This window comes from Sceloporus occidentalis, unplaced genomic scaffold (genome assembly GCF_023333645.1).
Source record: "Sceloporus occidentalis isolate IW3139 unplaced genomic scaffold, rSceOcc1.0.p SCAF_5, whole genome shotgun sequence".
Lineage (NCBI taxonomy): Eukaryota > Metazoa > Chordata > Lepidosauria > Squamata > Phrynosomatidae > Sceloporus > Sceloporus occidentalis.
In genome coordinates this window covers 65,278,228-65,290,694 of record NW_028316985.1, presented here as the reverse complement: position 1 = coordinate 65,290,694, position 12,467 = coordinate 65,278,228, and the positions used below count along the sequence as shown (strand labels likewise).

The 12,467-nt window shown below is 36.9% G+C and overlaps 1 protein-coding gene across 3 annotated transcripts in view; it reads left to right on the top strand.

The window, feature by feature from the left end:
• The window catches only part of IMMP2L (inner mitochondrial membrane peptidase subunit 2), a 625,477-nt gene that overhangs the window by 495,835 nt on the left and 117,175 nt on the right, over positions 1 to 12,467 (top strand). For all 3 annotated transcript variants that reach the window (XM_089524302.1, XM_089524300.1, XM_089524301.1), the window contains one exon: positions 6,941 to 7,043. In XM_089524302.1, coding sequence (XP_089380428.1) covers positions 6,941 to 7,043 — 103 coding nt within the window. The remainder of the gene's footprint in view (positions 1 to 6,940; positions 7,044 to 12,467) is intronic.

Sequence of the window (12,467 nt, the reverse complement as noted above, 5' to 3'; positions counted from 1 at the left end):
TGCCGTTAATATAACTAGTGCACAATAAAACAAATCTTTGTTTTATTTTGAATTTTGGGACTTATTGGCTAAATAGGATTATTATAGAATCTGTCTCATTTTTTCATCATATATTCTAGAGACCCAAATGCAGATGACTGATATCTTGTGTTTAATGGACTGCCTAACAGATGGGTCATTTCCTGAAGGGAGCAGTGGAGAGGAAGTACAATGTGGGGGCCTTTGTCCACTTGAAAACAGTTGGAAGGTTTTATTGATTTATTCTAATTTCTAAACCATTCTTATCCTGAATATTTCTGATCAAGCAACAATATATTAAAATGTCCGCCTAAATGTAGACAACTAAATTAGAATACGCTAAATATTAATTGGTAAGTCAGAATAAAAATAGAAGAAACATATTAAATATACTAACTATATTTATAAATATACTAATTGAATTCAAATTAATAGCACAACAACAATAAGTCATTCAGCCCACATCCAATCCACACATCAAAGTATTCTGATGTCAAACGCATATCTATCACTCTAACAAAACAACACATGCATTAATCTAAAATAAACTTCTTTCCCTCTAGAGTTGAATATTTATGTTCATATTCTGATTTTCTTATATTTTGCTTCTTGCCATAATGATATAGTATTTAATATATCCAATATTTCTACATCCCGATGTGAAATCTGAATTCTTCTACCTGACGTTACTGCACTCTCATCTTTTCTTCCCCTGGATTCCTCATATATTTACTATAAAACATATAACATATTATTTTAAAAGTCTTTTCCCAAATATCTTCAGTTTATTCTGTCAATCCTAATACATGACTCTTTCCTCGTTTTTCTTATAGATATTTATGTACCTGTTCCCAGGCTCTTTCATATTTATTTCTAGACCCATTCCTGAGTAGGCATGTTAATTTATCAATTTCCATATATTCATATTCATATAGTTTACTTAACCATTCTGTCACCGCAAGTTCTTATTGTGTCTTTCACTTTTTGCAAAATTTAATCTAGCTGCAATTATCATGTAAAAGATTGTTTTCCCAAACTTTTGCTCTATGTCCCCATTAATCAGTCCTAATACGTAAACTGTAGGTTCAAATTCTAAATCAGTGTTTAATATCTTAGGCCTGTTACAGACTGCCAAAATAAAGCTGCTTCGGGTCTCTTTGGGGGTATGCTGTTTAAATGATGCATGCATCCGAAGAATCCGGAAGCTGCACCAAAGCTGTACTCCAGTGCTTAGGAATGGAGTGTGGCTTTGGCGTGACCTCTGGACTCTTAGGACTCAGGCATCATTTAAATAGCATACCTCCAAAGAGACTCAAAGCAGCTTTATTTTGGCAGTCTGTAACAGGCCTTAATAACCTCTGTGTGGATAGATGTCCAATATTTCCTGGCATTTTTACATTCCCACCACATATGTAGAAATGCACCTTTTTCTGTTTTGCAATTCCAACATTTATCCTTCACATTTTTATACATTTTTGATACCTTCTGTGGGATTAGGTATCATCTGTACTGCATTTTAAAATAGTTTTCTCTAATATCATAACTGAGTGTATGCTTTAATCTTTTTGTCCAATTTTTCTCCCAATCCTTAAACATTATTGAGTGACCAAAATCTTGAGCCAGTTTTACCATGTAACATTAAACTGATTCATCATCCAATTCTATATTCAACAGCAACTTATAAAATTTTGTTAAAAGGTGTTGGCTAGCATATAATAGTAATTTTCCAAATTTTGTCTCCTTTTTTTTCATTTCCATTATAATTTTTTCTTTGATTTGTCTTAATAAACAACAATTGCAATTGTAACCATCTTCTTTTAGTTCTTCCATAGTTTTTCATTTTATAAATTTCTTTTTCTAAAATTAGTACAGTCAGCCCTCCTTATCCATGGATTTTTTTATCCTTGGATTCAATCATCAACGGCTTGAAAATATTCCAAAAAAAGGGTAAATTCCAAATAGCAAAGCTTGATTTTCCATTTTATATAAGGGACGCCATTTTGCTCTGCCATTATATTTAATGGGACTTGAGCATCCATGGATTTGTTATCCATGGGGGATCCTGGAACCAAACCCCAGCGGATAACAAGGTCCCACTGTATATCATCATATGTTATCCATTTATCTTCCTTGATTTTTTCTCCTTTATAAAAAGCTTCATTTACAGATGTCCATATTGCTATTTTATTAATCAGTCATGGTTTATATTTAAGCCAACTTCGCAACAATGCTTTTCTTAAGTAATGATTATTAAATTCATTGTTTTCCTTTATTTTATCGTATATTAGATAAGCGTGCCAGCCAAAATATATTTCAGGACCTTCTAGTTATACCTAATTCTCCCTTCTCTTTTCATCTCTAAACTCAGTAAAGGATTTATGTTACTGAAACTGGATATTTATTTATATCTGAACATCTATCTAAAAAGATAAAACATTTGAAATCCACATAAAGTAAAGACAAAAACAAAAATAAATAATGACACTGTATATCTTACAAATACGATTTCAGACATTCTTCTTTTCTACTTTCCAAAAAACACCTATATTCAAATAGTCGTGGCAGTAAAATTCAGTTCTACAAACATAATGATGTTTCAATTTTTACCAGGTGCAGTAAATTTTCATTGCATATTTATATGAACATATTTGTATGAGCATGTTAATTTATGTTCATTTTTGTTGTTGTTTGTCTTCAAGTCATTCCCAATGTATGGCGACCCTAAGGCGACCATATCACAAGGTTTTCTTGGCAGCATTTGTTCAGAGGGGGTTTTCATTTGCCTTCCTCTGAGGCTGAGAGATTTGTCTCTGGTCATCCAGTGGGTTTCCATGGCTGAGCAGGCATTTGAACCCTGGTGTCCAGAGTCAAATCACTCTAGACCATGTTGGCCCCCTGTTCAGTTTTAGTTACCCCCCCCCAAAAAAAAAACCTAAAAATAAGAATTATCATAAGTATATTGGTTATATGTGTTGACATTTGGTATGGTTGGAAGGTGGGATGGGGTTGAAGATCCAGGTTCATTTTTGAGCATTAGACTAAACCATTAGGCTATCTTAAGCCATTTTCTGTCTTTCAGACAGGGTTGCAATGAGGAGCAAGTGGTGAGGAAGAGAGGCATGCATGCCACCTTGAGTGTATTAAAGGAAAGGCAAGATATACTGTAAATAATCACTAACCCAGAGTAAGAACAGTAAAATGGTTGGGAAATCCCCAGGTGACCTTAGGCAAATCACACTTGCTTAGCTTTAGAGAAAAGCAATGGGTCACTATCTCTGAAGAAAACTTATCAAGAAACCCCTATGATAGGGTCACCATAAGTCAGAGTTGATTTGATGGCACATAACTACCAGCAACCCAGACATGATGCAAGTATCAGAGATTTCCTTCTTCAAATAAGAAATTTGCACATGGACTGTTACAAAGAACCGTCTGACAAGGCAGCAGAACTGAGATTCTAGTGATGTGCATTGTATCATTAGTAAACATAATGAAGGGCGGGATTATGACTGTTCCCAAGCCAACCAGACAGGCAGTAAAAATATAAAGAATACATCTAAATTTTCTTGGCCTTGATGAGAAAGTGTCTTGACTCTTTTTCTCACTCTATCAAAAAAAATGGTAATGTACCACAAGATTTTTTTGCATTTGAAGACTTCTTACTAAACATTTCTTTTGTTCCAAATTACTGTGCAACACCCTGGGAATTACTAGGCCATGGGAATTACAATTGTGCAAATCCCTGGGAATTACAAAGTGATTTGCACTGTGTGAAGATTAACTGTAACGTTGTTAGATCAATGAATTCTACCTGCTTTAAAAGGTATGCAGGTGCAGTGGCTTCAGAAATTTTGCATTAAATACTGGAGGGACTGCACATCACAGGAAAATCCAGGTTAAAGGCTTTGTGTAATATATTTGCTTTGATCATGCTAATGACCATTTTCTAACTTGTACAATGCCTAATGTGACAGACTTGAAGCAAGGGAAGGTTCTTAGCTCCCAGAGACTGAATATTTCATGACAAAAATGATCATGCACAGTATTTTATAAAACTGATATTGAAAAGAAAAGGGCAGCTGCTTCAAGCTATTAAACTTGCTGCCCCTGATTTCTATTAAGAATTCTTAATAGATTTTGTTTGTTTGTTTGCTTGTTTTAAAAAAACTGTTATTGAATCTGGTATGTTTTGATAACTACAACCTGAATGGCTTCAAGGACATTTGGCAGTATATCACATTTATACAGAAGAATGTATCATGGGGAGAACTGCAAATATTCACCATATATTTAGATACTTGAGGTTTGCTGTAGCTTTGTGTTTCATGACACAACTTGGAGTTAGGTTCTGAACCAGGAGTCTTCTGTGACTGAGCTCCGAAACAGGCCAAAAGGAGCGTTTCCAGCTGCTTCAGGCGTGTGGCATTCATATGATGCATGCCCCCAGAGCAACCAGACGCTGCTCCAAGGCTGACAGAGAAAGGAGCAGAGAAAAGACTTTCCTGGTGGTTGCTGGCTTTGGGACCACAGTGGAGGCGCGCTTTGTGAATGGGCTTTGCAGTTGCCCAGCCGATCATGGACCAATGGCAGATGCAGCGGCCAGAGGTCGTTCTTTTATGCATATCTGCTTCACCCCATGTTAGAGTTGTGACTATGGATCAGTTGTGGATGAGTAAATCTAGGTCACTGTTCTGTATTCATGGTGGCTACTTAGTCACAATTGTGACACTATTGCCACAAACGTAAATCCTTCCCACAACTACTTTATCCGGCATCACCTGTATGTGGGTGACTGGATTATGGGTAAATAACATTTCCGTCAGGTTTTGGGAGGTCAGGCCAGGATTTTAGAATCCTTATTCCCTTATCTCTGCCTTTCAACTGACCAGTATCACCTCTATTTTGACCAGTTCATTACAGACAGTACACACTGGTTTAGTACTGAAACTGTTTCCTTGGTATTGGATGGAAAGGAGAGATAAAAATTGGCTTCCATTAGCATCCTGGTCTTGAGGATGAACTGCTGCTGTTTTCTGGATTGTTATACAAATCTTTTATCAACTGCTGATAGGTGTGTCTTCAGCAAATCCCTAAGTCATAAAATCTGCCCTCAGCAGTGGAGAGTTTAAAATATTTCTAGATGGTTTTCAGGGATTCTCTGAACATTGTTGCTTTAACTTTTAGATTGTACGCCATAGGTAGGCTTTTATATTCTTGATTTTACTTGGTTTTATACAGCGCTGTGTAGATTTACGGCACTTTATAAATTAAGTTAATAATAATAATTACTGAAATGCACTAATACTTTCTTCACTTCTGCCATTGTTTCCTGCCCCAGGGTCACTTTCAGTGACATGGATGTTGCACTTTAAGAGCATTATTTTACAATCCAAAATTTTGGGATGCAACTGGAGACAGGGGTAAAATGTTCTACCCACCAAATGTGGGGAAGCCCTTTACAGGCTCAAGGGAAGGTGAAGCCCTCAATTCCTGGCAGTTGCCAACCCCTGCTATGGGGAAAAAGAGTGCCTACTTATTAAGTCTGTGTAAGATAAACCAGGTTATGCTTATACTTGTTATTTTACTCAAATTTGGTGAATATTAGAACATTTTTAAAATATGCAGAATTGACATATTGCAGTCATTTGTTATGTCTCTGTGGCCTGTAGCTGCCCAGATCCCCATAAAAAAAGAAAAGGTTTAGGAAATTATTTGATGTTGTATTCTGTATTTATGGATATCAAATAAATTGACTTTTCATCCCACGTGTGCTATTTCACTGGGTTAATTTTCTGTGTAGTCAGTGTTCAACAGTGATTTTGTAAGTGTTTCCCTTATCTACATTTGTTTATTGCTGCCCATAAAATGTAATGTTTTTCTAATTATGGCTCCTTTCTGTTGCTTCTTAACTACTGATAAAACATAGTATGCTTGAGTAAGTGTCATCTGCCTACATCCAACATCATGCTGGTGACTGACCTCTGTTGCTATGAAATATACTGCATTGAGTGTAATGTTAGTCTCAATTAAAACAGGCTGCTAAAGTAAATGGACTTGTTAGTCACAACTTGCAAAATCCTACTCATTTCAGCAGGTTCATTCTAGTTGGGAATAACATTAACTATAACACTGGACATTAATAGGTCTTACTTCTCAAACAGGTATTAAGGGATTTTTTTTAAAATCACATTTCCCCTTATCCTCAGTCACAAAGGAGACTCTCAACATGTTGAGTTTCCCCTTTGAAAAACAGGACTGCCACAAGAATTTTTTTTATCCGTGACAATGAAAAGATGCCTCCCCCCCCCAATTTTTTTCCATTATATTTTGTACAGTATGTTACAGTTTGCTCAAAAGCAGTTGTCTTTTTTTCAGAAGACACAATAAATGTTTTGCAGACAGCCAAAAATGGCTGGCATTCTGTATTCTGACTATGGACTTGTAACCTGGAATTACAGATCTTTAACTGCTTTGTATTCATTAAGACTACATACATGCCTACCCCAGATTACCTTAACAGTCAGCAGCCACACTGGGCAAAAACCAGATTCACCTGACAATTGGGGTATGAAGAGGATGACATTTCAAGCCCCTTTCCAGCAGTGTGTGAGGTTGTAACAATCAAAAGCAGGAATTTTGCATAAGTTACTAACAGAATTCCAGATAGAAGAAGCGAAGATTTATACCCCTAACCATCAATAAGATTGCATTGTAATTATACAGAAATATGAATGAGAACGTTTTTCTTATTTGAGTTTTGTGCATTAATTAGTCTGGAGAGAAATAAATAAATAAATCTGAAATAGTTATGTTATTTATTTGGTATTTCTTTTATTGTGAAAAATGAGAACTGTTTTAATATAGTGGGTGAAGGATGGTTTACTTCTTGCACTGATAACTATAAATTCCCGTTTGTCCTTAGAACCATAGGCTACAAAAAGAAGTATGTGAAAGTCCCACATGGCCATATATGGGTAGAAGGGGACCATCATGGACATAGCTTTGACAGCAATGCATTTGGCCCGGTAAGTCACAATAATTTTCTCTATGTATATTTAACAATAATTATATACAAGATAGTAATAATTTAACTGTGGTGTGGATTGTGTCCCTATAAGATTATCAAGAAAGAGGAAAATTTAAGTAGATGCACTTTCTTCCATCACACGGTTGAAGGGGGGGGGGGTGGAATTGAGAGGGGAAAACCTTTTCCTGCCCCAATCTTTTTGTGCTTACAAACAGATCCAGTGTGATTCCAAATAGCAACTTGGATATAAGCCCCCATAGAGTTCAAAGGGATTTATGCATCAACAATTTTGTATGGAATTGCAGCCTTAAACAGACAAACATCATTTTCTTAGTACACTTGGTAATCTCTTGGTACATTTGTGGCAGGCAGAGCTTACTGTGTTCACAACAGATGCTAGGAAATGCTCCTAAGCCCATTGTTGAAGAGCACAAACTTTCTAAACATTCTGCAATAATTGTTGCCTCAGGTAGTTAATGACCTTGAATTCTATTACTATGGCTTGACATTTATTTAGAGCCAAAAGTATACTGGAAGTCATGTAGGACAGTGAAAAGCCCAGAAGTTGTTTTTAAAAAATGTACTCTAGCAGATTTGTCTGGGATGAGAGACTGACAATGGCAAGTGTGAGTGGAAAACATTACAGAGCTGTGGAAAGGGGAGGTGTCTAGTGCAGCTATGATAGACAGCTCATGGAAGCCTTTTCAAGAAGTGTTGTTCTCAGGGACTTGTAAGGTAATAGTGATAATTGTAATGGTTGTTTCACACACAAAGTGTGTGATCATGGAAGGCAGGTAGGTAGATAAACAGAGTTGGGAAGGAAGCTGCCTGTTAGGGCTCAAAGGAATAGAAGCCAAGGAGCAATAAATGCAAAAAGGTGGGGAAAGGTTATGAGAGAGGATTTTTGGAGTAAAGAAGAAATTTACGAAACAAGGTCAGAGAGAAAATATATACCTTATTCATATATGCATAGGCATTACTCAGTTGATCATAGCTAAATATGGGATCTTTCACTTTTAAAATCTTTCTGTGTTTGATGTTATACAATATGACAATTCTGTCTGCACTATTTCTCCTGCAATGGATGTTTATATCACTTAGCTCAGCAGAGGATATTTGCACACAAGGAGTGAATTGTGACAGGCATGCACTTGTGAATTCACAGACAAGGGTGGTGAGTTAGGACAAGGGTGAAAAGAGTAAAGTAACAGTATCATAGTCATGGGCGGGAAGGCTTGAAACCTAAAAGGCATTTTTTTGTTTTGTTTTGCAATTTTCTGTCACCTCAGTACAAGCATGATCTCAGAAAATTTAGTTCTCAAAAATATGAACACTGTAAAAGAATGTGCAGTAGAAACAATTAGTAAAGGATATTGTAGCTGTATTGTTGATTCATAAACATTGTACATCTATAGACTGTGTGAATTTTTCTTTATGAATTGCCTAGTGCTCTGTACATGTCATAACTGTATAATAACATGCCATCTTTTTAAAAAAGATATTAAGATGAAGGTTTGGATTAGCAATAAAGCTGTCACAAGATTTCACTTGGACTGCCAACAAATTCTGTATTTTGCAATTCCTTCAAATAAGTATTTTGGATACCTAACTCATCTCACCTGCCAGTGTTGTATGACACAACTATTCATATTTTCTTGAGCAATAAAGAGTGTCAGCAGTACAGTTCTGGTACCAGCCATCCCTGGCACACGGAACTGTTACATGGGTATCTGATGTTCTTAGGGACATTTGTGGCATAATGCATATGTGACCTTTGAATCAGAGGCAGTACCCTGGCTGCTCTCACTGTCAGAGATCAGGCATCTGGTGACTGGAAAAATCCATGAGGTTAAGACCTTGTTATTCTATAGGGATTTTAATAACCCGTGAGAGCCAGTGTGGTGTAGTGGTTTGAGTGTTGGATTACAACTCTGTAGATCAGGGTTAATTTTATTGTTTGGACAGAATACAGAAAACAGAAAGGTTTCCAGTTGGCAGGGAGGTCAGGCAAGGCTGCAATTTATTATCTATCTGTTTAACTGGCATGAGGAAAATATCATATGTAAAACAGGATTAAACTCAGAGGAAGGAGGTGTGAAATTAGAAGAAGGGATGCCAGCAATTTAAAATATGCAGGTGGTACCATACTATAGGAAGAAACTAGCAAAGACTTTAAACGATTACTGAAGAAAGCCAAGGAAGGAAGTTCAAACACAGATTTGCAGTTGGACATTAAGAAAATAAAAATAATGACCACAAATGATTTACATAACTTTAATGTAGATGATGAACAAACTGAGATAGTTCAAGTTTTTCCATACCTTGGCCCAATCATTAATCAGAATGGGACTGTAGTCGAGAAATCAGAAGTCTAAGAAAGGCAGCTATGAAGGGACTAAACAAGATCCTGAAGCGGAAGAACAGAGGATTGGTACTAAAATCAGGATTATATTTCCAATTGTCATGTATGACTGTGAAAGCTAGACAGCAAAGAAAGCTAATGGGGGGGGGAGGGGACCTCCTATCAAATATGGTGCTGAAGGATAGTTTTGCAGATATCCTAGATTGCTAAAAAGACAAATAAATGGGTCCCAGAGCAGATCAAGCCTGAACTCTCCTTCGAAGTCAAGATGACTAAACTGAGGCTGTCCTACTTTGGCTATATCATGAGAAGCCATGACTCATTAGAAGAGTCAGTAATGCTTAGTAAGTAAGAAGGCTGCAGGAAAAAAGGAAGGCCGCCTTCCAGAGGGATAGACTCAGGAGATTATCAGATGTCTGAAAGTGACAGGAGCTAAGTGGGACACTGTCACAATTGGGCAATTGGGGCAAGAATTTCAGATGATAACAATGTTGCTATTATCCCATCCTTGTCCTGTCCATGGGGAGGAATTCTCCCATTGCTTTTCTTTTTCATTCTTCATGGATGGGTCAAGGACAGGATAATGGTGACTGTGAAGACACACCCAACTAAAGGTGGTGGCAGGTTTGGGTGTGCATTGCCAGTACCCTGGTGAGATCAAACTCTTTTACCCAAAAAGGCTCTGAAGCTGAATGTAAAGTTCAAAAGGGGGGAAATTTAATTTAAAGGACAAAAATAAAGAGGTTTCTCCTCCCCAGCTCTAAACAAAAGGTACTTTACAGTTTCAGCAATCTTCCGGATGTCATCTTTCTGGGTCTGATGTTGGTTTGCTCTCCTCACTCAATGGAGCTGGTGCAGGGTCTTTCAGCTTCTGAATTCCTTTATTCGCTTGCTGATGGTAACTAATTTGGCTGAGTAATTACTGGTAACTAAAATGGCTAAAGTGTAAGAAATGTCCTTTCCGGCTGTCTGGGCCTGTTTGCCACCAAAAGACAGCCCTCTGCCTGCTCACAGCAAAGACTGCTCCAAACTAAAAGCTTCCAGCTACAACAGAGCATGCTGGGAAAGGGCAAACCAAACATGGAAATAATGCAGGGGATCCTATAGCTCCTCCCACAGCTAATACAATGAACTTTCCTACACTAAAATATTCTATGGCCTGAACCAACACGAAAGAAAATGCAGGGGGAAACTCAATCAGTCCTGGCAGGACATCACAGTGACGTTGTGTGACATCATCTGATATTCTTGCACCAATCACACGATTGGGATGGGTTCATCCCACTTTGCTCCCAATACTTTCAGGCATCTGATAATTTCCTCATTCAAAGAAGCCATGGTTTCAAGTCTGTGGAACCTAAACAGCGCTGTTGATGACAGGGTAGCTTGGAGGTCCCTCATTCATAAGGTCACCATATGTTCTGGTTAACTTGGTTGGTGTCTCCATTATCCGAAATGCTTGTGACAAGAAGTGTTTTGGATTTTGGATTAGCATATACACAATGAGATGTCTTAGAGATGAGTCCAGGTCTAAACATGAAATTCATTTATGTTTCAAATACACATTATACTTTTAAAAAATAATTTTGTGCGTGAAACAAGGTTTGTGTACATTGGATCATTAGAAAGCAAAAAGTCACTATGTCAGTTACCCATGTGGGCAATTTTGGATTTTGGAATAGTTTGGATTTTAAAATTGCAGACAATGGAGACTGAACTTGTATCACAGCTTTATACAATTGTAAGGAAAGCTATGTCAAGCTGCTTCCAGGCAAGGATTTTTATTATGCAATCACCCTGCATTGTTCTCAGAACTTTAAAAGAACACCAAGCAAGATTGTCTTCTTCTTGTAATCCTCTGATAATTTTCTCACCAAATGATCCAATGTGTTTCTTGCTATGAAAAATAAACACATTAAGGAGGAGAAAATGGAATAGGTACAGAATGCCTTTTGACTGGTCAGAGTTTCTTATAAAAATACGTAAAACTCTAAACCTAGAGTGTGTCTACATTATCGAAATAATGCAGTTTGATACCATTTTAAGTGATGTTCCATCCTATGGAATCCTTGGATTTGTAGTTTTACAAGGTTTTACAAGCTTTCTTTGCCAAAGAGTACTAGTCTCTCACAAAACTACAAATCCCAGGATTCTGTAGAATGCAACCATGGCAGTTAAAGTGGTGTCAAACTGCATCATTTGTACAGTGGCTGCATGCCTAAATCTTCGAAAAATTCTATAGTAGATGTATCCTTAGATCTTGAGGAAATTTCTTACAGAGACATTAATTCCTCATATCCCATGTGGCCACACTGACTAGAGAACTGAAAGCATAACTTTTTAAATGAATTAGTTTTCTAAGCCAAATAGTGGTTAGGGAAAAGCTTGGAAAATTTACCTTTTTGATCGCAACTCTTGGATTTCCTCAAGAATCATCACATTGGCTGGGGGATCCAAAAGGTTTTCCTTTTCCTTTTTTAAAAAGCAATTTTTCAAAGCCGTGTCCTAGCCAATATTGGATTGTTGTTGCTCATGTTGTTTGTGTCTTTCTTTTTCTCTAGGTGAGTACTTATCAGTTTATATGATAAAACTGTGCTGAACTAAATATGCATATGTCTAAACAATACAACTGGCTAGCTACAGATTTAGCTCTTAATTACTTTGCAGCATGTTAGATTAAATTAAGGAAAGCAAGCTTTTTTTGTATTTTATTATTCAAAGAAAAGCTTTGTTCAATGCAAAGAAGCAATGTACTGTAATGCTGTTACTTTGATATTGCCTGGCTTCATCTCCATTTTGAAATAGCTATTTATAATGACTTTAAAAAGAGAAAAAAACATCACCCTGTAATGATCAGCAGCCAATAACCATTAAAAGGATGTATGGCTTTCCCTTTATCACATTCTTTCCGTTATTTAAGTGAATATATGTATTTTGCTTCAGTTGAGCTGCTTCAGAGTTGAACTTGGATGGTTTCATTTAAATGAGCCAATTCTTTTGTCAAGTTTTTATGAGGCAAAACTGCATTCTACTTTAACTGGAAACTAATAGAAGACTCAC